At 44.7% G+C, this 27,495-nt stretch overlaps 1 protein-coding gene across 1 annotated transcript in view; it reads right to left on the bottom strand.

Moving 5' to 3' along the window:
* The window catches only part of sec62 (SEC62 homolog, preprotein translocation factor), a 60,541-nt gene extending 33,300 nt beyond the window's left edge, over positions 1-27,241 (bottom strand). Inside the window, exon 1 of the mRNA XM_041181645.1 lies at positions 27,172-27,241. Coding sequence (XP_041037579.1) covers positions 27,172-27,207 — 36 coding nt within the window. The 5' untranslated portion in view covers positions 27,208-27,241. The remainder of the gene's footprint in view (positions 1-27,171) is intronic.
* Positions 27,242-27,495: the final 254 nt, after the last annotated feature.

Below are 27,495 nucleotides of genomic sequence, written 5' to 3'. Positions count from 1 at the left end.
TTTTTGATGGGATGTCAGGGTTGTTAGTGAGGCCAGCATTTGTTGCCCATCCTTAACTGCCCTTGAATTGAGTGGCTTATGAGGGCATTTCAGAGGGCAGTGAAGAGTCAATCCTATTGCTGTGGATCTGGAGTCACATATTGGCCAGACCAGGTGAGGAGGCAGATTTCCTTCCCTAAAGGAGATGAGTTTTCTTTCCTAAATCAGGTGGGTTTTTTTTGTGATGATTGATGATAGTTTGCTGGTGACCATTTCAATTCCAGATTTTATTATTCTACCAGCTGTCATGGTGGGATTTGAACCCATGTCCCACAGCATTAATAAAAAAAACAGAAAGTGCTAGAAAAACTCAGCAGGTCTGGCAGAATCTGTGCAGAGAAACAGAGATAACATTAAGTCCAATATGACTCTTCTTCTGAAGTGAATAAGTAGGAAGGTGATCGGTTTTATGCTGTTGAAAAAGTGGGGAGGGGCAGGTGGAGCAAAAGAGAAGATCAGGGATAGGTTAGAGGGTGGGAGGATTAAATGATAAAGCTGTCATGGAACACAAGGCAATGGGGAGTAGTAACGATAGTATTAAGACTCAAAGCATTGATCCAGAGTAGAATAAAAGTCAGCTCCATCTGGAAGCAAAATAACAATGTATTAATAGCAGGATAAAGGTCAACACTGTCTGAAAGCAAAAACATGAGGAGATACAGACTGGCACTTGAGGGACGAAAATTCAAAATGGATGACAGAGTTCATGGTCTAAAGTTGTTGAACTCAATGTTGAGTCCAGAAGGCTGTAAAGTACCTAATCAGAAGATGAGGTGCTGGCCCTCCAGCTTCCATTGGACTTCACTGGAACATCGTAACAGGCAGAGGCCAGAAATATGAGCATGAGAGCAAAATGGTGAATTGAAATGGCAAGCAACCAAGATGGGAGTCATACTTGTGGACTGAGCAAAGGTGTTCTGCAAAGTGGTCCCCCGGTCTGTGTTTGGTCTCCATAGCGTAGAGGAAACTGCATTCACAACAGGGAATGCTGTAGACTAAATTGAAACAAGTACACATAAATTGTTGCTTCATGGGGAAGGAGTGTTTGGAGCCTTGGATAGTGAAGAGGGAGGTGGGAAAGAGACAGGTGTTACACCTCCTGCGTTTGCATGAGAAGGTGAGGTGGGTAGGGGATGAGGTATGGGAGGTGATGAGAGGATTGGACAGGGTGTCAGGGATGGACCTGCCCCTTCGGAATGCTGAAAGAGGTGGTGAGGGGGAAGATCTGTTTGGTGGTGGCATCATGCTGGGGTTGGCAGATAATCCTTTGAATATGATGGTTGGTGGGGTGGGAAGTGAGGACAAGAGCAACCCTATTGTGTTTCTCGGAGGGAGGGGGTGGGGTGAGGGCAGAAGCGCAGGAGGTGCTGAGGGCAGAAGCGCAGGAGGTGCTGAGGGCAGAAGCGCAGGAGGTGCTGAGGGCAGAAGCGCAGGAGGTGCTGAGGGCAGAAGCGCAGGAGGTGCTGAGGGCAGAAGCGCAGGAGGTGCTGAGGGCAGAAGCGCAGGAGGTGCTGAGGGCAGAAGCGCAGGAGGTGCTGAGGGCAGAAGCGCAGGAGGTGCTGAGGGCAGAAGCGCAGGAGGTGCTGAGGGCAGAAGCGCAGGAGGTGCTGAGGGCAGAAGCGCAGGAGGTGCTGAGGGCAGAAGCGCAGGAGGTGCTGAGGGCAGAAGCGCAGGAGGTGCTGAGGGCAGAAGCGCAGGAGGTGCTGAGGGCAGAAGCGCAGGAGGTGCTGAGGGCAGAAGCGCAGGAGGTGCTGAGGGCAGAAGCGCAGGAGGTGCTGAGGGCAGAAGCGCAGGAGGTGCTGAGGGCAGAAGCGCAGGAGGTGCTGAAGGCAGAAGCGCAGGAGGTGCTGATGGCAGAAGCGCAGGAGGTGGTGAGGGCAGAAGTGCAGGAGGTGGTGAGGGCAGAAGTGCAGGAGGTGGTGAGGGCAGAAGTGCAGGAGGTGCTGAGGGCAGAAGTGCAGAGGTGCTGAGGGCAGAGGCGCAGGAGGTGCTGAGGGCAGAAGTGCAGGAGGTGCTGAGGGCAGAAGTGCAGGAGGTGCTGAGGGCAGAAGTGCAGGAGGTGCTGAGAGCAGAAGTGCAGGAGGTGCTGAGGGCAGAAGTGCAGGAGGTGCTGAGGGCAGAAGTGCAGAGGTGGTGAGGGCAGAAGAGCAGGAGGTGGTGAGGGCAGATGACGACATGGTGAGGGCCTTATCAACCACAATGTGGGGGTGGGGGGGTGGAATCCTCGGCTGAGGTTGAGCTCACCATGACCTTCTCAAGGAAAACTTGGGCTGGGAAATAAATGCTGACCCAGCCAGCAAAACCCACATACCATGAATGAATTACAAAAAAATAAAAAGGGAGACATCAAAAGCACTGTTGTGGAAGGTAACATCATCAGAACAGATGCAGCGGAGATAGAGAAACCGGGTGAATGGAATGGTATCCTTACAGGAAGCAGGTCGTGAGGAGATGTAGTCGAGGTAGCAATGGCAGTCGGCGGGCTTATAACGAATATTGGTGGACAGTCTATGCCCAGAAATGCAGACAGAGAAATCAGGGAAATATTGGAGATGGACCATGTGAGGGTGAGAGCGAGGTGGAAATTGGAAGCAAAGCTGATGGATTTTTCCAGTTCCAGACGAGAACAGAAAGCAGTACCGACATAGTCATCGACGTACTGGAAACAGAGTTGTGGGAGGGGACATTTGCCTGGGTCTCCGGATTACAACAGTGCCTTTTAATCTCTCCTGCCCTCTATCTGATCCCAGTCTTTCCCTTTTGTTATTCCTCCTCTTTCTCCCTCTCAATGGCATAAAACCAACCACATTTCTACCTTCCATCAGTTCTGAAGTCATATTCAGCTCAAAACATGAAATTTGTTTCTCTCTCTACAAATGCTGCCAGACCTGCTGAGTATTTCCAGCACTTTGTTTTTATTTCAGATTTCCAACATCTGCTGTACTATGCTCCCTTTAACTTTCTCTGTTCTAAGGAGAAAACTCCAGTTACATAGAAACTAGGGGCAGGAGTAGGCCATTCAGCCCTTAGAGCCTGCTCCGCCATTCAGTATGATCATGGCTGATCCTCTATCTCGTTGCCATATTCCTGCTTTCTCTCCATGCCCCTTGATGCCTTTAATATCCAAAAAGTTATCAATTTCATTCTTGAATATACTCGGTGACCCAGCCTCCACAGCCTTCTGTGGTAGAAAATTCTGAGCGAAAATTTTTTTTGCTCATCTCAATCCTAAACGTACTCCCATATGCTGAGATTGTGGCCCCTGGTTCTAGACTCCCCAGCCAGGGGAAACATCCTCCCTACATCTAGTCTGTCTAGCCCTGTTAGAATTTTATATGTTTCAATCAGATATCCTCTCATTTTCCTAAACTTGTGAATACGGCCCAGTTGAACCAATCTCTCCTCATACGACAGTCCTGCCATCCCCGGTGTCAGCCCAGTGAACCGGCGCTGCAGTCCCTCTATGGCAAGTATATCCTTTCTTAGACAGGGAGACCAAAACTATATACAATACTCCAGGTGTGGTCTCACCAAGGCCTTGTATAACTGCAGTAAGACATCCCTACTTCTGAACTCAAATCCTCTTGCAATGAAGGCCAACATACCACTTGCCTTCCTAATTGCTTGCTGCACCTGCCTGTTTACTTTCATTGACTAGTGTACAAGGACAACCAGATCCCTTTGTACACCCACATTTCCCAATATATCACCATTTAAATAATACTCTGCCTTTCTGTTTTTCATACTGAAGTGTATAACTTCACATTTATCCATGTTATACTGCATCTGCCATGTGTTTGACCACACACACTTGTCCAAATCGCCCTGAAGCTTCCGTGCAACCTCCTCACAACCCCGCCCAGTTTTGTTCCATCAGCAAACTTGGAAATACTGCGATAAAAACAAAAAACTGCGGACGTTGGAAATCCAAAACAAAAACAGAATTACCTGGAAAAACTCAGCAGGTCTGGCAGCATTGGCGGAGAAGAAAAGAGTTGACGTTTCGAGTCCTCATGACCCTTCAACAGAACTGAGTTGATATTAGGAGAGGGGTGAAATATAAACTGGTTTAAGGTGGGGGAGGGGAGAGAAGTGGGGGGGGTGGTGTGGTTGTAGGGACAAGCAAGCAGTGATAGGAGCAGATAATCAAAAGATGTCACAGACAAAAGAATAAAGAGGTGTTGAAGATGGTGATATTATCTAAATGAATGTGCTAATTAAGAATGGATGGCAGGGCACTCAAGGTACAGCTCTAGTGGGGGTGGGGTGGAAAAACTAGCATGGGATAAAAGATTTAAAAATAATGGAAATAGGTGGGAAAAGAAAAATCTATATAAATTATTGGAAAAAACAAAAGGAAGGGGGAAGAAACGTAAAAGGGGTGGGATGGAGGAGGGTGTTCAAGATCTAAAGTTGTTGAATGCAACACCTGCCCCTTCACTTTCTCTCTTCTCACTGTCCAAGGGCCCAAACACTCCTTTCAACTGAAGCAGCATTTCACTTGCATTTCTCCCAACTTAGTCTACTGCATTCGTTGCTCCCAGTGCGGTCTCCTCTACATTGGAGAGACCAAACGTAAACTGGGCGACCGCTTTGCAGAACACCTGTGGTCTGTCCGCAAGAAAGACCCAAACCTCCCTGTCGCTTGCCATTTTAACACTCCACCCTGCTCTCTTGCCAACATGTCTGTCCTTGGCTTGCTGCATTGTTCCAGTGAAACCCAACGCAAACTGGTGGAACAGCACCTCATCTTCCGACTAGGCACTTTACAGCCTTCCGGACTGAATATTGAATTCAACAACTTTAGCTTTTGAACTCTCTCCTCCATCCCCATCCCCTTTCCTTTTCTTCCCCCTTCCTTTTGTTTTTTTCCAATAATTTATATAGATTTTTCTTTTCTCATCTATTTCCATTATTTTTAAATCTTTTATGCCCTGCTAGTCTTTCCACCCCACCTCCACTAGAGCTGTACCTTGAGTGCCCTGCCATCCATTCTTAATTAGAACATTTGTTTAGATAATATCACCACCTTCAACACCTCTTTGTTCTTTTGTCTGTGACATTTTGATTATCTGCTCCTATCACTGCTTGCTTGTCCCTACAACCACACCACCCCTCCACTTCTATCCCCCCACCCCCCAACCTTAAACCAGCTTATATTTCACCCTTCTCCTAATATCCACTCAATTCTGTTGAAGGGTCATGAGGACTCGAAACGTCAACTCTTTCCTTCTCCGCCGATGCTGCCAGACCTAATGAGTTTTCCAGGTAATTCTGTTTTTGTTTTGGAAATATTGCATTTGGTTTCCTCATCCAAGGCATTTATATATATCATGAATAGCTGGGGCCCAAGCACTGATCCCTGCAGTGTATCACCACTTGCCATCCAGAAAAAGACCCATTTATTCCCACACTATTTCCGGTCTGTCAACCAATTCTCAATCCATGTCAGTATATTACCCTCGATCCCATGTGCTTTAATTTTCCCCTCTAGCCTCTTATGTGGGACTTTATCAAAAGCCTTCTTGGAATCCAAATACACCACATCCACTCGTTCTCCCTCATCTATTCTACTAGTTGCATCCTCAAAAAACTCCAATAGATTAGTTAAGCGTGATTTCCCTTTCATAAACCCATGTTGACTTTGTCTAATCCCGTCAATGCTTTCCAAGTGTTCTGTTACCACATCTTTTGTAAATTTCTCCAGTCCCTCGAAGTAGCTGAAGTCTTTCATTCCTGGCACCGTTTTAGTTAATCCCCTCGTAGAATCATAGAATTTTTAAACACAGAAGGTGGCCATTGTGTCTGTGCTGGCTCTCTTAAGGAGCAATTCACATACTGCCACACCCCCTCCCTCCATCCTTGCACATTCCTCCTTTTGAAATATTTAGACAATGCAGAAAAATTTACAGCACAGGAGGCCATTCTGCCAATTGTGTCTGCGCTGGCCGAAAAACAAGTCACCCAGCCTAATCCCATTTTCCAGCACTTGGTCTGTAGCCCTGACTTAGGTGCATATCCAGTCACCTTTTAAATGAGTTGATGGTTTCTGCCTCTACTACTCTTTCAGGCAGTGAGTTCCATCCCCCACAAAACCGTATGGGTGAAATAATTTTTCCTCATCTCTGCTCTAATCCTTCTGCCAATCACTTAAAATTTCTGCCCCCTAGTCACTGACCTCACTGCTGAGGGAAATAGGTCCTTCCCATCTACTCTTTCCAGACCCCTCACAACCTTGTACACCTCAATCAAATCTCCCCTCAGCCTCTTCCTGTTCCAAGGAAAACAACCCCAGCCTATCCAATCTTGCCACATAGCTGAAATTTTCCAGTCCTGCCAACATCCTCATAAATCTCCTGTGTACCTTCTCTCGTGCACTTACATCCTTTCTGTAATGCAGTGAACAGAACTGTATGCAGTACTCAAGTTGTGGCCTATCTAGTGTTTTAGATGGCTGCAGCATAATCTCCTTGCTCTTATATTTTATACCTTGGCTGATAAAGGAAAGTATAACATATGCCTTCTTAACCACCTTATCGACTTGTCCTGCTACCATCAGGGATCTGTGGACATGCACTCCAAGGTCCCCCACTTCCTCTACACCACTCAGTACCCTCCCGTTTATTGTGTATTCCATGCCTTGTTTGACCTCCTGAAATGCATCACCTCACATTTCTCTAGGTTGAATTCCATTTGCCACTTTTCTGCCACCAGACCAGTCCATTGACATCCTCTTGCAGTCTACGGCTAACCTCCTCACAATCAACCACAAGGCCAACGTTTGTGTTATCGGCAAATTTCTTGATCATGTCTCACACATTTAAGTCCAATTCACTAATATATACTACAGAAAGCGGGGAACCTAGTACTGAACTCTGCTGAACACCACTGGAAACAGCCATCCAGTCGCAAAAACACGTGTCAACCATTACCCTTTGTTTCCTGCCACTGAGCCAATTTGCTACCCATCTTGCTACATTCCCCTGGATCCCATGGGCTCTTTTTTTTAAAACCAGTCTGACATGTGGGACCTTGTCAAAAGCCTTGCTAAAATCCATGTAGACCACATCAACTGCACTACCCTCATCAATCCTCCTCGTTACTTCCTCAAAAAACCTAATCAAGTTAGTTAGGCACAATCTTTCCTTAACAAGTCCATGCTGACTGTCCTTGATTACTCTGTGCCTAAGTGACAGTGTATCCTGTGTCTCAGAATTGATTCCAATAATTTGTCCATTACTGAGGTTAAACTGTCTGGGTTGTAATTATTCAGTCTATCCTTTGTTCTCAAATTTTTAAACAAAGGTACATGAGCAGTCCTTCAGCCCTCCAGCACCACACCTGCATCCAGTGAGGATTGGAAAATAATGGTCAGAGCATCCACTATTTCTTCCCTAGCTTCTTTTAACAGCCTGGGGTACATTTCATCTGGCCCTGGTGACTTATCTACTTTCAAGGATAATAATACCCTTAATATTTCTTCTTTCCCTGTGTTTATCACATCCCTCTGTCTCCTCTCCTACAGTCATAGAACCATAGAGTCATTTGTGGCAGGAGGCCATTCGCCCCATTAAGTCTATGTCGGCTCCCCACGAAGCAATCCAGTCAGTCCCATTCCCCTGCTTGGTACCCAAAGCCCTGCAAGTTTATTTCCTTCAATTGCTCATCCAATTTCATTTTGAAATCATTCATCATCTCTGCTTCCACCACCCTCGTGGGCAGCGAGATCCAGGTCACTATCACGTAAAAAAGCTTTCTCACATTCCTCCTATATCTCTTCCCCAAAATCTTAAATCGGAACCCTAATGACTTCCAATGGGAAGAGTTTCTCCTTGCTACCTTATCTAAGCCTGTTCTAATCTTGCACGCCTCTCAAATCTCACCTCAATCGCCTTTGCTCCAGAGAACAACTGGCCTTTCCAACTTAACCTTGTAACTAAATCCACCACACCCCACCCCCCAAGCCCCATTCCTCGAGCCTCCCTGGTAAATCTCTGCACCCTCTCAAGGACCTTCCTGAAGTGGTGACCAGAACTGGACACAATATTCTAGTTGGGGCTTAACCAGAGCTTTATCTTGGTTTAGCGTAATGTCCCAATTTTTGTACTCAATGCTTCTGCTTATGAAAGCAAAGGATTCCATATGCTTTGCTAACCACTCTCACAGTATGTTCTGCCACCTTCAAAGATCAATGATGATCTTGACATAAAAACAAAAAACTGCGGATGCTGGAAATCCAAAACAAAAACAGAATTACCTGGAAAAACTCAGCAGGTCTGGCAGCATCAGCGGAGAAGAAGAGTTGACATTTTGAGTTCTCATGACCCTTCAATAGAACTAGGTGAATCCAAGGAGAGGGGTGAAATATAAGCTGGTTTAAAGAGGGGGGGGGGGGTTGGGTGGGGGGAAGAGAAGTGGAGGGGGGAGTGTCGTTGTAGAGACAAGCAAGCAGTGATAGGGGCAGATAATCAAAAGATGTCACAGACAAAAGAACAAAAGAACACAGAGGTGTTGAAGTTGGTGATATTATCTAAACGAATGTGCTAATAAGAATGGATGGTAGGGCACTCAAGGTACAGCTCTAGTGGGGGTGGGGGGGGGCATAAAAGACTTACAAATAATGAAAATAGGTGGGAAAAGAAAAATCTATATAAATTATTGGAAAAAACAAAAGGAAGGGAGAAGAAACAGAAAAGGGGTGGGGATGGAGGAGTGAGTTCAAGATCTAAAGTTGTTGAATTCAATATTCAGTCCGGAAGGCTGTAAAGTGCCTGGCTGGAAGATGAGGTGCTGTTCCTCCAGTTTGCGTTGGGCTTCACTGGAACAATGCAGCAAGCTAAGGACAGACATGTGGGCAAGAGAGCAGGTTGGAGTGTTAAAATGGCAAGCGACAGGGAGGTTTGGTTCATTCTTGCGGACAGACCGCAGGTGTTCTGCAAAGCGGTCGCCCAGTTTACGTTTGGTCTCTCCAATGTAGAGGAGACCGCATTGGGAGCAACGAATGCAGTAGACTAAGTTGGGGGAAATGCAAGTGAAATGCTGCTTCACTTGAAAGGAGTGTTTGGGCCCTTGGACAGTGAGGAGAGAGGAAGTGAAGGGGCAGGTGTTACATCTTTTGCGTGGGTATGGGGAGGTGCCATAGGTGGGGGTTGAGGAGTAGGGGGTGATGGAGGAGTGGACCAGGGTGTCCCGGAGGGAACGATCCCTACGGAACTGACATCCTTCCTAAAGTTTGGTGACCAGAATTGATCATAATACTCCAGCTGAGCCCTAAGCAGTGATTTACAAAGTTCCATCAGAATGTCCTTGCTTTTGCACTATACGCCTCTATTTATAAATCCAAGGATCTTGTATGCCCTTTTCATCTTGTCCTGATAATCTTCAAAGACCTGTGGATATACAACAACCTCCTCCAACTTAAAATTGTACCATTTAGTTTATGTTGGCTCTCCTCATTAACATTCCCTCTAATATTATTTTTGAGTGCTGGGTCAATTTGTTTAACTGTGCTTTCCCTGGAATTTATTTTTTTAACCCGGCTGCAAACGCGTGGTGATTTAAATGGACCGACGTGTGTAGCCTGCACAGGAACATTTGGACTGTTGCACGATGGACAGCTTAAAGAGAGCATTACTCCATATTTTTCTTACAGAAATGAATTACTTGACACTGCTTTGCATTAAATTAAATTTGCCTGCCCATTACAGTAGTCTGTCTATACCCTCCTGAAGTCTGTTATTATCCTCCTCACTCTTTGCTACATTTTCGAGTTTCGTGTCATCTGTAAATTTTGAGATGAGGTCACGTATATCCCAGTTATCAATATACATGAAAAAGAGCACTGATGTTAGTACTGACCCCTGGGGTCATCATTGCACACTTCCCTCCAGTCTGAAAAGTAGACTGGATCTCTATTGTAAAAAACACAACATATTCACTGACTACAAATGTCTATCAGACATAGTCTAACGCAAATTTTTGCATATCGCTCTGGAAAAAAAGTATATACAGGAATAAATGTAGTAATTTGGAACGTACAAACTCTGTAGCTGCTGAAAGTTCTGCAGCAACAATGTCCGGAACCTCTTAGCTGACCTGTGTTGGGGCATGTAGTTAGTGTGAGCTGTGGTTTAGTGGGCACCTCTGAATCAGAAATTTGTGGGTTTAAGCTCCCCTCCAGAAATTTGAGCATAAAATGCAGACTGACAATCCCAGAGGGCATGCTTTAACTGAGGTCTCAACTGTCCTTCCAGGTGGATGTTAAAGATCCTTTGGCACTATTTTGACAAAGAACTGGGGAATTCTTCCTTTGCCTTGGCCAATATGTATCCCTCAGCCAACATCACTAAAAGAGCAGATCTGGCCATTATTACATAGTTGTTTGTGGAGGGTTGCTGTGCTTTCTACATTACGTTACAGAACAATCATGATACGCTTCAAAAGTACTTAATTGGATTTAAGTTAGGAACTCTGCTAAAGAAGGTGCAAGAGATGCTCCCATCAGAATCATGAGAATTTTTGGAGTTCAGCGCAGTTTGAACATTGATCATCAGTTATTAATAAAGGAAGACATTTTGAAAAAAATAATTCTCACAAATTGACAGCCCTTATGTGGTTACGTAATCTACATGCCATTCATTACAGATCAGGTGGGACAATGATTAACATAGGCTCTGCAGTGTCTTAGGGAATTTCAGTTCCAGCATGTTTTAACTGGTGGACTGGAAAAGAAAAATGAAAGCACCCGAGGCTACTTCATAATCATAACAGTGATGAATTGAATCATTCTGCTTCACCTCAATCATATTGCTAATGGTATGAATAATTAAAGTTTAGGTGTGGGGGAGTAAAATTATTTATCTGGCGACAAAATTATATCCCTAACATTTAAAAAAAGCTATTTAATTTTGAACAAAACAGTACTTGCCTTTTCTCTCAGTTCAAGGTTGTTTTTTTTACGTTAATTACATACCTTTTGAACAAGTCTGCAGATATGGGTATTTAGCTATGGAAATAATCTCCATCCTTGGGAAATTAGCCTTAAACCTTGTGACCCAAGTCACATAGTGACTCTCCTTGCTGCTGAAAACTTGAGTTATCAACATCTATGGCTCAATGGGTAGCATTCCCACCTCCAAATCATAAATTCAAATCTCACTCCAGAGACTTGAGCACATCCTCCAGTCTGACACTCCTAAAGCATAACTGAGGATACTTTGTAGACTTTGGTTCATTCGAAAATAGCATGGTGTGGATTCCATTAGATTACAACCATGATCCACAAGAAATGATTGGATGAGAAATGGCAAGGTGATGGCAAACCTAATATAGATGGGAAATCAACTGGAAAATATAAGACGCCATTGTTTAGGAAAAAAGAGTTTGGAAACATTATGTACTAAAGTCAAGTTCATAAAGAACTGTTGGCAGCAAGCTAGCTTTTGAATCCTGGTTTCAGAGGAGAGGTACAGGCCAAGGGGCTGCTGGCAGCAAGTACTGCACCGGGAGGGACAAGGGTTTTCTGGCAGCTGGTACTGTACTGGGAGGCACAGGTCAAGAGGGCCCATAAAATTGGTTCCCCAAGTTAGCTGAGGGGCAGTGCTATTTGAGAGGCACATGAAATGAGGCTTGGCCTATGCTCCGAAAACTGTTCCAATGTCAACTGAAACAAAACTTAATTTGTCTTGCTGTGGGAAACAAAAGGATTCTGAAGCACTGACAAGTGTTGACGTGAGCTTGGTGGGTTCCACATGATGCAGTGTCTATATTGAGCCATACAAACTGTCTCCCTTGTAGTTCCTGGAAATGTCTTTATGCATGAGATGAGGAACTACACAATGCACAAATCGAAGGATGCATTTGCAAAGCCCGAGACTCTCACATCTATTCGCCTCTCCGATTCTAGTTATTGCTGGGCAGCCAGTCAATTCTTCACAAAGCAACCAAACAGAGCTATTTAAGCTGTGACCCAGCAGCAGGCAGGACTGGAAAAGCCTTCAGTTGCGACAGCTCAGAATTAATTTCAGAAAAAACTTAGGCTACCCAAATTCCTTCAGCCAGCAGGATAATTGGAAATATCCAATAAACAAAACAGGCCCTGCGTGCAACTCGTCAGTTTCTTGAGCGATATTAATGAGCAGAGTCTTGATGTACACAGTTGTTGATAAGCAAATGGGTGCTTAGTGCAATGTCAGCAGCAGGCAGGCAAGGACTCATCAGTTCTACAAATCTTGGTACAGTTATGTCTGAATGCGTATGGAAAGGATTTTGCTATAGTTTCTCTGTTAACAATGATCATAAAATTTATTTGCACCAAAAGGCTTTTGCATGATGTCTGTATTTAGCCCACAGTTCTAGAAGTGTTACCAAATTGGGAAGAAAATCCATGCCCAGAACCAAATTGCAAGCTGAGATACTCCACTTTCAGCCCCCTCTTAAATTTGGCACACGGTTTGGATTTCTGCCCTGTCAAACGGGGCCAAAGTCTCCTTACTCTGCTTGCTGTATTGATTCTGTGCAAAGCGAGCCAGCACTGAATTGCCAGGTGGCTTCAAGGAGGCTGTCCAGCTGGTAGTGGGCAAAATCAGCAGCAGCTTGCGGGCCCGACATCACTAATCCCAAACATACTTGACAGACATTGTCATGGAGTGTTGTTGGAGTTGCACTCATCCAGGAAAGTATACCATCACACTTAACTTGCTATGTAATGGTGGGCAAGCTTTGGGGAGACAGGAAACTGAGTTACTTGCTGCAGAATTCCCAACCCCTGACTCTGCTCCTGTAACCACAGCATCCATATGGTTGGCCTAGCTGAGTTTCTGGTCAATGGTAATTTCGAGGATGTTGATCTAGGGGCACAGCAATGGTAATGCCATTGAGCGTCAAGGGGAGGTGGTTAGTTTCTCCCTTGTTGGAGCTGGTAATTGACAGGCACGTATGTGTTGCAAATGGTCAACAGATAGGGCGTTGAAAGCTCAGGTCAGGGTCAGAAGAAACAGCAAGGTTGAAAACAGTCTGATTCAAGTGCCATAAGTGGCCAGTGGCAGTGATGGAGTGATGGTGGCTAGGGAATCAAGTTTGTGGCGGGGACCAAAGACAATGGCTTCAGTCTTTCCAATGCTTACTTGGAGGAAACTTTTGTTCATCCAACAGTGAATGTGGAAGGGACTTTGATCACTGATACAAGAGGTGTGAATGGGTGAGGAGTTGGAGGTTATGGAACCACTTTGGTTCACATATTCATCTCTTATCACGACGGGTGGAAGACAAACTCAAATGAATTTCTGTAGCATTGTTATGCTGATGAGATAGCGGAGGCACAGGTTGGGATTGTCAGAATCCATCAATTGCCCCAGAACAGTGCTCAAAACTGAGCCAAATCTCATTTTAGAGAAATTTGTGGAAACAGGTATTCAAAAACAAATACTTGGGGAAAAAAGCCCCACAATACTGTAGAAAAGTATACTATCCAACTGAGAACAAATCAATCACTTCAAAAAAATGCAAAAGCAGGGTTATAAAATGATGCAAGTCAAATGTAACTGCGTTAATCTACTGATTACCCCTGCCTTTTCTGGAGCAACAGGTGCAACTGTAGCACCCCTAGTGTTGCTCACACAGTGGAATGAGGGTTCTGGGGATATCCCATAAGGACTTCTAAAATCTTTTTGAACTTAAAAGCAAACCTGTTGAACCAAGCCCTTGGTCACCTGTCCTAATATTTCCGGATGTGTTTCAGTGTCAAATCTTTGTCCGATAATGCTCTTGCGAAGAACCGTGGAACATTTTACTAAGTTAAAGGTGTTATAAAAATGCAAGCTTCTGTTGAATTAAAAAATAATCACTCTCCCCACTGAGATTTTGCTTATACACATGACAAGAGATCTATAGCATTGCTTGGAGTTACCCGGGCAGTGAAATCATATCTATCTGCTTGTGGACAATTTCATCCGCTAAAGCCCAAACTTAACCCAGCGACAGTGAATTACCATTAGCCCATTACAGCATGGCAGGTATGGTGGTTTCACATCAGCCAAGCCGACATCCAGTTGTTCGAACAAAGTGTGCTTATATAGGAACTTGGACAAGAGTGCAATTCTGCACACACTGAATATTTCTAAAATTATACCATACATGTTTATTATACCTTACAGTCAAACATGAAAATAAACCAAGTGTTGCATAGGTTTAGAACTGGTACTCTCAGACAATAGATAAACGTTGTATTTATGTGAGTATTGAAGGAGTACTGGAGGTGCCACCTTTATGATGAGATGTTTAAACAAGGCCTTGTCTGCTCTCTCAGGTGGACAAAACAAATCTTATTCTGAACAGCAGAGGACGTCTCCCCAGCGTCCTCTCCAATTAGTCCTCAGCCAACATCACTAAGAAACAGGTTATCTTATTCTGGCTTGTGGGAACTCAGTGTACACAAATTATCTATATTTTCCTATATTACACTCCTTAAAAAAAAGTACTTCATTGGCAAAAGTACCCTGAGACATTGAGGTCATGAATGGCGCTTCATAAATGCATGTCTTTCTTTTAATGCACTTAAAACCCATATTATATTATTTCAGTTCCTCAAATTGCAGTCAGCTTCAGGGCCCTGAAGCTACACAATAGCAACTTGTACTTTAAAATTCTCATCCTTATTTTTCAAATCCCTCAATGGCCTTAACACTCTATCTCTGGGATTTCCACCATTCCCACAGAGATTTGTGCTCCCCTAATTCTAGCCTCTTAGGGGAGATGGTGGTGCAGTGGTAATGTCACTGGACCAGTGACTGAGGCCCCGGCTAATGTTCTGGGGACATGGGTTTAAATTCCACCACAGAAGCTTTAAATTTAAATGGAATTTAAATTTAAATAAGAAAACAAGTTTGGAACTGAAAGCTAGTCTCAGTAATGGTGATCATGAAATTATCAATTGTTGTAAAAACTCATCTGTTTCTTTAAGCACCTTTAGAGAAGGAAATCTGACAACCTTACCTGGTCTGGCTTCCAGATGACTGCAGACCCACTGCAATGTGGATGAACGCCATCCGAAATGGCCTAGCAAGGTGCTCAGTTCAAAGGTAATTAGGGTTGGGCAACAAATGCTGGTCTTGTCAGTGACATCCACATCTTGTGAAAGAATAAAAAGCATCTAACTATTGTTGGCCAGCTGCCATGGCTCTAAGTTCTTCCTCCCTAAACCCTGCTAGCTCTCTTTCCTCCTTTAGGATGCTTCCTAAAAAATCTACCTCTTCCACCAAACTTTTGGTTATTTGCCCTAATCTCTCATGTGATTCAATGTCAATTTTGTATTATAAATGCTCCTGCAAAATGCTTTGGAATATTAAAGGCAATATATTAAATGCAAGTTGTTGTTGGTGCTATATAACTCAAAATGCTCTCCCTAAACACAAACCAGGCTTGGAAGGACTAAAATGGGATTGCTCGCTTTCAAGATGACAAATGGGGAAAATTTCATCACATGCACCATACACTGAAATCCTAGTGACAAAACCAGATTAGGAACTGGCTACAGTATCACAACACTGAAGCAGACAGTAAATGTCCAAAATAATGCAAAACGACCAGCCTCTGATCTAGAGTTCAGGTTGGTTTCCAAGCTGTTCCTGCAACAACACGCATTTAGCATATTAGGTACAAGGGGCAGACGTGATCTAGAGAGATAAATGCACAAGCAGCAACTGCCTGTCGGTTGGTGGGACAACAGGGTAATTGAACACACCGGAATTTCAAACAGTAAGTGAGAGATCAGAAGTTTTGGGATATCAAGAAGTCATCAACTAATGTGAGTGAACAAAATTATCAACAGTCTGTAAACAGGATGACATGCGGGAGAACTCACTGGACCAGAAAGATAAAACAACATAGCACAATAGCTGGGAGAAGTTATATAATCTGCAGTGAGAAGGTACCGGATATTAGTTTCTGGGATGTGGGTAATGCTGGTAAAGCCACATTTAATGCCCACGAAGAGCAGCCTAAGAACTTAGGGTACTTCAGCAGGCAAAACCAGTGCGAAATTGGAATAATGTGCAGGCTTGTTCAGAGTGGCAGGAACAATAACAGAGAAGCATATTATCTAAATGGTGAGAGATTGCAGAACTCTGAGATGCAGAGAGATCTGGGTGTCTTAGTGCATGAATCGCAAAAGACTAGTATGCAGGTACAGCAAGTAATAAGAAAAGCTAATAGAATGTTATCATTTATATCGAAGGGAACTGAATACAAAAGTAGGGATGTTATGCTTCAGTTATACAGGGCACTAGTGAGACCACATCTGGAGTACTGTGTACAGTATTGGTCGCCTTATTTAAGGAAGGATGTAAATGCGTTGGAAACAGCTCAGAGAAGGTTTATCAGACTAATATCTGGAATTGGGTGGGTTGTCGTATGAGGAAAAATTCGACAGGCTAGGCTTGTGTCTGCTGGAGTTTAGAAGAGTAAGAGGCGATTTGATTGAAACACATAAGATCCTGAGGGGTCTTGACAGGGTGGATGTGCAGAGGATGTTTCCTCTTCTGGGAAAATCTAGAGGTAGGGGTCACTGTTTAAAATAAAACTGAGATGAGGCAAAATTATTTCTCTCAGTGGGTCGAGAGTCTTTGGAACTCTCTTCCTGAAAAGGCAGTGGAAGCAGAGTCTTTGGATATTTTTAAGGCAGAGGTGGATAGCTTCTTGGTAAGCAAGGGGGTGATAGGTTATCGGGGGTAGACAGGATGCAGATTTCAGGTTACTATCAGTTCAGCCATGATCTTATTAAATGGCGGAGCAGGCTTGAGGGGCCAAATGGCCTACTCCTGCTCCTTGTTTGTATTTGGATTTTATTACAATAAGGCAACTTGCAATTAATTTTTCCTCATGTCAGTCCACATATTACCTTAACCACTAAGCTATTGTACACAAGCGCCAATCCACTACACTACCATATTCTAGTATCTTAGTCTTACACTGCTGAACACTAGCACCAAGCCAATACACTAGCACATCCCAATACCTTAACCATTATGCTACACAAGCACCAAATCACTACCCTACTGTACCCAAGTACCAAGCTGAGACATTATCATCCTTTAGATGTTCAATGACGGGGGGTGGTGGAATAGGCCTGATGGGATGATATGCAGCCAAACGTGTGAATTCATCTCATTCACATATTGAGGATAGAAACATAGAAAATAGGAGTAGGTCACTCGGCCCTTCGAGCCTGCTCTGCCATTCAAAACGATCATAGCTGATTCTCTATCTCAACTCCATAATCCAGTTCTCTTCCCATACCCCTTGATGCCTTTAGAGTCTAGAAATCTATCCATTTCCTTCTTAAATATATTCAGTGAATAGACCTACACAGCCTTCAGTTCACCACTCTCTGCATAAGACCATAAGACATAGGAGCAGAAATTAGGCCATTCGGCCGATCGAGTCTGCTCCGCCATTCAATCATGGCTGATAAGTTTCTCAACCCCATTCTCCCCGTAACCTTTGATCCTCTTACCAATCAAGAACCTATCTATCTCGGTCTTAATTACACTCAATGACCTGGCCTCCACAACCTTCTATGGCAATGAATTCCATAGATTCACCACTCTTTGGCTAAAGAAGTTTCTTCTCATCTCTGTTCTAAAAGTTCTTCCCTTTACACTGAGGCTGTGCCCTCGGGTCCTAGTCTCTCCTACTAATGGAAACATCTTCCGAACACCCACTCTATCCAGGCCTTTCAGTATTCTGTAAGTTTCAATCAGATCCCCCCTCATCCTTCTAAACTCCATCGAGTATAGACCCAGAGTCCTCAAACGTTCCTCATACGTTAAGCCTTTCATTCCTGGGATTGTTCTGGTGAACCTCCTCTGGACCCTCTCCAGGGCCAGAACATCCTTCCTGAGATACGGGGCCCAAAATTGCTCACAATATTCTAAATGTGGTCTGACCAGAGCCTTATAAAGCCTCAGCAGCACATCCCTGCTTTTATATTCTAGACCTCTCGAAATAAATGCCAACATTGCATTTGTCTTCCTAACTATCGACTCAACCTGCAAGTTAACCTTAAGAGAATCCTGGACTAGGACTTCCCAAGTCCCTTTGTACTCCAGATTTCTGAATTCTCTCCCCATTTAGAAAATAGTCTATGCCTCTATTCTTCCTACCAAAGTGCATGACCTCACACTTCCCTACGTTGTATTCCATCTGGCACTTTGCCCATTCTCCTAACCTGTCCAAATCCTTCTGCAGCCTCCCACCTCCTCAATAGTACCTGTCCCTCCACCTATCTTTGTATCATCTGCAAACTTAGCCAGGATGCCCTTAGTTCCTTCATCTAGATCATTAATGTATAAAGTGAAAAGTTGTGGTCCCAACACTGACCTCTGCGGAACTCCACTAGTCACCGGCCGCCATCCTGAGAAGGACCTCCTTATCCCCACTCTCTGCCTCCTGCCAGGCAGCCAATCTTCTAACCATGCTAGTAACTTGCCTCTAACATCATGGACTCTTATCTTACTGAGCAGCCTCCTGTGCAGCACCTTGCCAAAGGCCTTGTGGAAGTCCAAGTAGATAACATCCATTGGCTCTCCTTTGTCTAACCTACTCGTTACCGCCTCAAAGAATTCTAACAGATTTGTCAGGCATGAAGAAGGTTCTACTCATGTCAGTTCTAAATGGCCTACCCTGTACCCTGAGATTATGATCCCTTGTTCTAGACCCCCCAGCAAGAGGAAACATCATCTCTGCATCCAGCCTGTTCAGCCCTGTCAGAATTTTACTCGTTTCAATGAGATCCCCTCTCATTCTTCTAAACTGCAGTGATCTCCAATTACTCATCACCACTCACCATTAATGCAAATCACAAGCCAGTGTGAAAGCTAATCTTTTTTTCTTGTAACAGATTAATTTTTCAAAGAGGATTGTTTGATGACTAAGAACAAATTTAGCTGGTGAACAGAATTTGGAAATGTGACCTCTGAGGAACTGAGAAGACACTCTTGGAATGAAACCGCATGAAACTGCAATGTACTTGCTGACCAGGTGCAGAGGGTCACTGCCTCAAGCAAATTAAATGCAGGAATCTGTGTCCTCGTTAAAAACACATTAATTTCAATAAATGTTCACTGGCACATTTTTACTGATTCTCCAGACTCTCTACTGTAGTGTGGCTCACTCACACAAGTAGCATAATTGCTAAAATGCTACCCCTTTGAAGATGTTTACTAAAGTAGGATTACAGTATGACAGTCAAAAACACAATGGGGTTTTTACCAAGATGATCTATAAAGCAAAAAAAAAATTCTCCCAAGGACAGCAGGGTTGAAACTGGTCACAGGAGCATGAACATTTTCATCTTTCAGTGTTCTCCTGCATTGATGAAACTCCAACCTTCACAATATTTTAACGTTACACTCTCTCCTAACACATACAAAGCTTGTAAAGACAAAGCAGTGTTGCTCAGTGTTTTCAATTCAACAGAACAAGTGTGACACTTCACATTTTATCCTGCTTCTTTAAAAGAGGATTCATTGCAAGTTCTGTAGAACTTCGCTTGTGTGCAAGGAATGACCCTAATTTCACAGTGTAGCCCCTTGCAAACAACTACAATCTATATAGTGCATTTAACTTGGGAAACATCCCAAGGAGTTTCACAGGAGAGATTCTCAAACAAAATTTGACACCCAGCCACATAAGGAGATATTTGGATAGATGTCCAACAGTTTGGTCAAAGGTAGCTTTTAAGGAGAGTGTCTTAAAGGAGAAGAGCAAGGTGAAGAGGTTTAGGCAGGGAATTCCAGAGCTTAGAGCCTAGGCAGCTGAAGGCATGGTCACCAAAATGAAGCAATGCAAATCGGGGATTCACAAAGGGCCAGAATTGGAGGAGTGCAGAGATCTAGCAGTAGCAGGTCTGAATCCTGAATGAGTACAGAAATAGGAGGATAAAGCAGATGAATGCAAGACTGGAAAAACACTGAAAAAAGTGGGGGGGGGGGGGGTGGGGTGCGTGGATAGGATCTGTACATGCCAGACAGGCTGCGCCTAAATAGAGCTGGGGCTGAGTTCCTTGCGGGGTAATTTGCTAATGCTACTGGGGAGGGTTAAACTAACTTGCCAGGGGTGTGGAACCAGGAGGTAATATCAGAGGGGAATTCCAAGGTGCACAGAATACTGGGAGAGATAAATAGCTCAAGAGTAAGGAATAGTAAGATTATAGGTGGAGGTCAGAGTAAGGGAGCAGGCAATACCAAGTCTAAATCAGGGTTACTGTACATGTGTGTGAATGCACAAAGTATGGTAAATAAGATTGAGAGTTACAGGTGCAGATTGCAATGTGGAAATACAATATTGTCTCTATAACAGAGATCAGACCCAAAGAAGGCCAGAATTGGGTGTTCAATATTCCTGGATACAAGGTGTTCAGGAAAGACAAGAAAGGAAGAAAAGAGGGAGGGGTGGCAGCATTAAGAAGAGCATTGCTGTGCTGGAGAGAAAGTATGTCCCAGAGTAGTCAAGGACAGAATCTATTTAGCAAGAGCCAAGGAACAAAAATGGTTCAATTATATTGTTCGGTGTAACCTATAGGACCCAACTAGTGGGATTGGATACAAAGGAACAAATTTGCAAAGAAATTACAGAGAGCTGGAAAAATTATGGAGCAGTTATAATGGGGAACTTTAATTTTCCAAATATAGACCAGTATAGTGGAATGTAAAGAGCAGAGAGGGGCAAGAGTTCCTTGAGTGTGTTCAGGAAAATTTTCTGCAGCGGTATGTTTCCAGTCCAATGAGAAAGGAGGCACTGAGAGACCTGGTTCTGGGAATGAGGTGGGCCAAGTGGATCAAGTGTCGTAGATGAACATTTTGTGAACAGTGATCATTGTACCATAAGTTTAGGCTGACTATGGAAAAGGACAAAGGAAAATCCAGAGTAAGGATAATTAACAGATAGAAAGTCAAGTTCAATGGGGTAAGAACAGATCTGGACTAAATAATTTGAGTCAAAGGTTGGCATGAAAAACAGTAGCTGAGCAAAGGGCTACCTTCAAGAGGAGATAGATCAGGCACCAAGTTTTTTCCCTTGAAAGGGAAAGGTAGGGCAAACAAATCCAGAGCTCCCTGGATGACAAAAGAGATATAAATTAAGAAAAAGGAGAAAAAGTATGCTTATGACAGATGTCAGGTAGAAAATACAATTGAGAACAAGGCTAAATATAGAACGTTCAGAGGGGAGGTGAAACAGCAAACAAGAGAAGCAAAGAGGGAGTATGAAAAGAGACTGGCAGATAATAAAAAAGGGAATCCCAGGTTTTCTACAGGCATACAAATAGTAAAAACATGGTAAGAGGAGAAGTAGGGACCAAAAAGAGGATTTACGCATGGAAGCAGATGCTACATAGGCCATGGTGAAAGAGGAGGTAATTCAGATGCTTGAAGGGTTTAAAATTGATAAGGTGGTGGTATTGAACGGTATCTGTACTTAAAGTTGATAAGGCACCAGGTTGATATGCATCCAAGGAAACGGAGGGAAATGAGTGTGGAAATTGCGGAGGCACTGGCCATAATTCTTCAGTCTTCCTTAGACTTGGGTGGAGCCAGAAAGGCTGGACAATTGCAAATGTCACACCCTTGTTCAAGAAAGGATCTAAGGATAAGCCCAGCAACTACAGGCCAGTCAGTTTAACTTTGGTGGTGGGGAAACTTCTGGAAACAATAATTCAGGACAAAATTTATAGTCTCATGGGCAAATGCAGGTTAATTAAGGAAAGCCAGCATTGATTTCTTAAGGGAAAATCGTGTTGAACTAACTTTCTAAAGTTTATTTGATGAGACAAGAGAGAGGATTGATGGGGACAATGCTATTGATGTGGTGTGCATGTACTTTCAAAAGGCAATTGATATAGTGCCACACAACAGACTTGTGAACAAAGTTATAACTCATGGAAGAAAAGGGACAGTAGCAATATGGATATGAAATTGTGTGACAGGAAACAAAGCAGCGGTTAATAGATATTTTTCAGGCTGGAGGAAGGCAAGTAGTTGGGTTCCCCAGGGGTCAGTGTTGGCATTCCTGCTTTCCTTGATATATATTAATGACCTAGACCTTGGTGTACTGGGCACAATTTCAAAATTTGTGGATGATATGAAACCTAGAAGTATTGTAAACTGTAAGGAGGATAATATAGAACTTCAAAAGGACACAGACAAGTTGGTGGAATGGATGGCAGATGAAGTTCAATGCAGAGAAATGTGAAGTGATTCATTTTGGAAGGAAGAACATGGTGAGACAATATAAAATAAAGGGGACAACTCTAAAGGGGGCACAGGAGCAGAAGGACCTGGGTGTATATGTGCATAGGCTATTGAAGGTGGCAGGACAGGTTGCGAGAGCAGTTAATAAAGGATATTGTATCCTAGGCTTTATCAATAGAGACATAGAGTCCAAGAGCAAGGTGGTTATATAAGACACTAATTCAGCCTCAGCTGGAGTATTACATCCAGTTCTGGGCACTGTATTCCAAGAAGGATGTGAAGGCATTGGAGAAAGTGCAGAAAAAATTAATAAGAATGATTCCAGGGATGAGGAACTTCAGTTATGAAGATAGATTGGAGAAGTTAGGACTGTTTTCCTTGGAGAAAAGGAAGATGAGGAGATCTGATAGAGGTATTCAAAATAATGAGGGGTCTGGACAGACTAGGTAGGGAGAAACTGTTCCCGCTCGTGAAAGGATTGAGAACAAGAGGGCACAGATTTAAAATAATTGGCAAAAGAAGCAAAGGGAATATGAAATTTTTTTTTCATGTTGTAAGTGGTTAAGGTTTGGAATGGACTGCCTGAGTGTGGTGGAGACAGGTTCAATCAAAGCATTCAAAAGGAATTAGACGGTTATCTGAAAAGAAATAATGTGCAGGGCTATAGAGGGCAGGAGAATGGCACTAAGGAAATTGCTCGTGTAGAGAGCTAGTGCAGACATGATAAACCGAATAGACTCTTTCGCGGCTGTAACAATTCTGTAATCTTGGAGGGTCATAGCGCTGGAGGAGTTTAAAGAGATAGGAAGGGGTTTAAAAACAAGAATGAGACCTTTAAAATTAAGGGAACTAGTTTGGGTCAGTGAGCACAGCAGTGATGGGTGAACAGAACTTGGTGTCATTTAGGAAACAGGCAACAAAGTTTTCTCAGAAGCCATAGAATCTTTCGACATCAGCACATTGAGTGTTCAGTTTAAGCAACAGGAAGTGTTGGCTACCTTTACAAATCACTCAACTATTGCAGCTCTCAGTTCTTTTGAGTGAGACCAAATTTCCATCGCAGATCAGTCAGCCACTTGCAAGATAATGTACAAAGCACAACCTCCCTATCCTTAGCAATCCTGTACTCACTGACTTATAATGGCTCTTGATCTGGCAACAACTCGATAACCCTCCCCTCCCTATCTCTGTAAACTCCAGCAGCCCTACTCCGAGTCTATGATCCTTTAATTCTGATGTCTTGTGTATCCCGGATTTTCATTGCTCCAACATTGGCAGCAATGCCTTCAAGCATATAGGCCCTAAGCTCTGGAATTCTCTCCCTAAGCCTCTCTGCCTCACTCTCCTTGTTCTGTAGCTCAATATCAAATTCTGTTTGATAATGCACCTGTGAAGTGCCTAATACTTTATGTTAAAGGCACTATTTTAATGGATGTTATAGCTGTTATTGTTTTTGAAATCCAAATGAAGTCATAAACTAGCTCCAGACTCAATCTTTTCACTTGAAAAAAGCACGAAAGTAATTTCAACACTCTTACCCTGAATGCAATTAACAACTATACAACAGATATCTAAAATGCCCCTGGAACCCACCCCACCACCATGTAGTTTACACCATCCAGAAAAATGCTGAGAATTAATTTGAAGTGTTTGTGTCACTTGCACCTCCATCATCTGCTGTAACTACCAATGATACTCGGCGATCAGGCCATGCTGTCCAGGTAGGTAGGAGATTGTTACCATTACTGGTGAAATTAAATAAGGGTGGTGGAGTAAGAGGCCATTTGATGTATCTTTCAAAAAACCACAAGAGCTAATATGCCCAATTCATTACCTTAAATTACTCCAAGCACCATTTTAACCTCTTTCCGGACACATCTCATGGATGGGAGACCAGGATCTTAGAATCAAACTCACAACAGTACAAAACAATACTGGCAACAACACAGGAGCCATGGTAACAAGAAGTCAATGACTCACTGGAGCGTGCATTCTAGAATTGCACGCAGTCGGAGTGCCCCAGGGTGGGGGGAATGCAGGGCCACGTTTTCACAGAGAGGGGAGTTCCAATCTCAATCATGCCTGTGTGGTATGGGAGGGAGAAGGAAAACATCCTCCCTTGCTCTCCCAACAGCTGAAAGCCAAGTGATTTCTCGATCCGGAGTTGAAAGGGACCAAGACCAGCAGAACCTGTCTCCTTTGATTCCTGGCCCAACTCTCTCTCACTAAACTCAGCCTCTTGCTCTCTCACATTGCACAAGAACTACGTTGCTGCAAAATACAGACCTGGTGATACTGCTGCTTGCAAATGTGATGGAAATACAAGATGTATGTTTTTAGCTTGTGTATTCAAACAAGTCCTGCATTTTATGTTGATGCAAGAGGCAAGTGAACAATCATACAATGTTACTTTACCCATGGCTTTGTTGTTGGAAAAATAAATAGCAGCTCAAAAAGAAAACAATTTCATTAATCTCTCTCAATTTAAGGTCAGCTATTATCGTCAAATATCTTTTCACAACTACGGATGTCCCAAAGTGTTTTACAGCCAATGAAGTACTTTTGAAGAGTAACCACTGTTGTAAGGTGGAAAACACAGCAGCCAATTTGTGCACAGTAAACTTCTAGAAACAGCAATGCACCGATGACCAGAAAATCTGTTTTAATGATGTTCGCTGTTAGTTGCATATTGGCTGAACACTCGGAGAACTTCCCTGCTCTTCGTCAAAAAGCACCATGAAATCTTTTACACCCGTCTAAGTGGGGAAGACTGGGCCTTAGTTTAATGTCTCATCTGAAAGACAGCACCTTGCTCTCAGTGCTGCACTGTGACCATCAGCCTACATTTGTTCTGGAACATGAACCAATGACATTTTGACTCAGATGTAACACTTGCTGACACCATACAATGCACAGTGATTCTCTTAATTAATAATGTCTACACAGTATAGATGTCAGTTAAGAACATACCATAAGCAGCCATGAAGAAAATGACTATCAAACCAGGAAGGGATGGATGAATTGGACTGAAAGCAGCAGCAAAAAGCTTGGATTTATAAAACATCTTTTACCCTTGGTTCTTGTATAGTTTCTGCAAAGCATTTTCACTTGTGGGAGAGTGAAACTTGAGGCCATAAATATAGTTTCCCAAATAAATCCAATAAGGAATTCAGGAGGAACATCTTTACCCAGAGTGGTGAGAGCGTGTAACATTTTAACCACAGGGAGTGGTTGAGGCGAATAACAGATTAATTTGAGGGGAAATCATGCACCATCTTATCTTGTACCACATGCTATAACTGTACAGATGGAGTTTTTAAACACTCTGGTGACAGCGTCCCAGGAGAGCAACACCTGTGTCACAATTACATCATCGCACCTGACTTGGTGCTAAACTCAGCACATACAACAGCGAGGCAAATGGAATTTAAATCAACAAACCAGGAGCTAATAGTTTACAGCCTCTCAGCTCCTGATCCACCATGAGTTACTGCTTCACTTTGCCCCACTCTCACCTTCCCTTCTCCAGGTTTCTTCCTGTTCCAGTGCCCTAACCCTACTCTTCACTCAGCCCCTCAGCATCCCACTCTCTCCCTCCTATTTCTCTGTCCCTCTATCTTCTCTTCTGCCTGTTCCTCTCTCCCCATGCACCCCACACACTCAGACCCCCTCACCCTTTTCCCTCATTTCCCCCACCCTCTTTCACTATCCTCTGTTCCCTCGCACCTCATCCACCCTCTTACTGCCGCTGTTCTCCCAAACCCTCTCCCCCCTGCTGTGCCGTGCCGTGCCCTGGCCCATACCTTCACTAACACAACTCTCCCCTTGCTCTCTTCCCAGACTTCTCTCCACCAGCCAGCCACTCTTTCCCACTAAGACCCTCCGTGCGGCCAATCCCCTCTCTTCCCCACCCCCAACAAATCACTCTCCTCCTCACGACCACCCTCTCTCTCTCTTGCTATCCACCTCTTTCTGACCCCCAAACCTTTCACCTCTCCACACAAACCCCTTATCTCTCCCCATCCCCCACACCCCTCTCCTAACACCCCCACCCCATCGTGCCCTTCCTCATGCCCTCTCTCACCACCCACCCTCCCCCCTCTCCATCATTCTCCCCCTCCCCCTCCATCATTCTCCCCCACCACCCCCAATCCTCCCCCTCTCCCTCATCGTTCTCCACCACCCCCAATCCTCCCCCATTGTTCACCCCCATCGTTCTCCCCCACCACCCCCCATCATTCTCCCCCACCACCCCCCATCATTCTCCCCCACCACCCCCCATCATTCTCCCCCACCACCCCCAATCCTCCCCCACCACCCCCAATCCCCCCCATCGTTCTCCCCCCACCCCCAATCCCCCCTTCCCCCACCCACCCCCAATCCCCCCTTCCCCCACCCACCCCCAATCCCCCCTTCCCCCACCCACCCCCAATCCCCCCTTCCCCCACCCACCCCCAATCCCCCCTTCCCCCACCCACCCCCAATCCCCCCTTCCCCCACCCACCCCCAATCCCCCCTTCCCCCCCCACCCCCAATCCCCCCTTCCCCCACCCACCCCCAATCCCCCCTTCCCCCCCCCACCCCCAATCCCCCCTTCCCCCCCCCATCCCCAATCCCCTCATCCCCCCCACCCCCAATCCCCCCATCCCCCCCATCGTTCTCTCCCCCCCACCCCCTCATTCTCCCCCCCCCCCCCTCATCCCCCCCCACCCCCTCATTCTCCCCCCTCCCTATCTCCCCGGACCCCCTCCTGCTTCTCCTCTCCCCAACACCCCCCCTCCCAGCTCCGCCCTCACACCCCTCGCCTGAATCCTTCCCGCATTCAGCCTCTTGAATTCCGCTTCCCCTGCCCGGGATCAGTCGTGTTCCTGTTCCTATTCCCCGGTACCTGACTCCGCTTCTTCTGTTTGCGACGTTCCGCCATCTCCCCGGCCCCAAGTGACGTGTACCGGGCAACCAAAGATCGCGAGACTCAGCAGCCGCACCCCCAACATCGCCACCTGCCGCTCGCCGGCGGAACCGCCGTCACACCGCCACCTACCGCTCAGCAGCAGAACTGCAGTCACACCGCCACCTACTGATCGTAAGTGGAACCGCAATCACACCGCCACCTACCGACCGGAATGGGAACTGCAGCCACACCGCCACCCGCCGATCGAATGGGGAACTGCAGTCACACCGCCACCTACCGATCGTAAGGGGAACTGCAGTC

Source organism: Carcharodon carcharias, chromosome 2, assembly GCF_017639515.1.
Source record: "Carcharodon carcharias isolate sCarCar2 chromosome 2, sCarCar2.pri, whole genome shotgun sequence".
In the NCBI taxonomy this organism is placed as follows: Eukaryota; Metazoa; Chordata; class Chondrichthyes; order Lamniformes; family Lamnidae; genus Carcharodon; species Carcharodon carcharias.
This window is presented reverse-complemented; position numbering and strand designations above follow the sequence as displayed.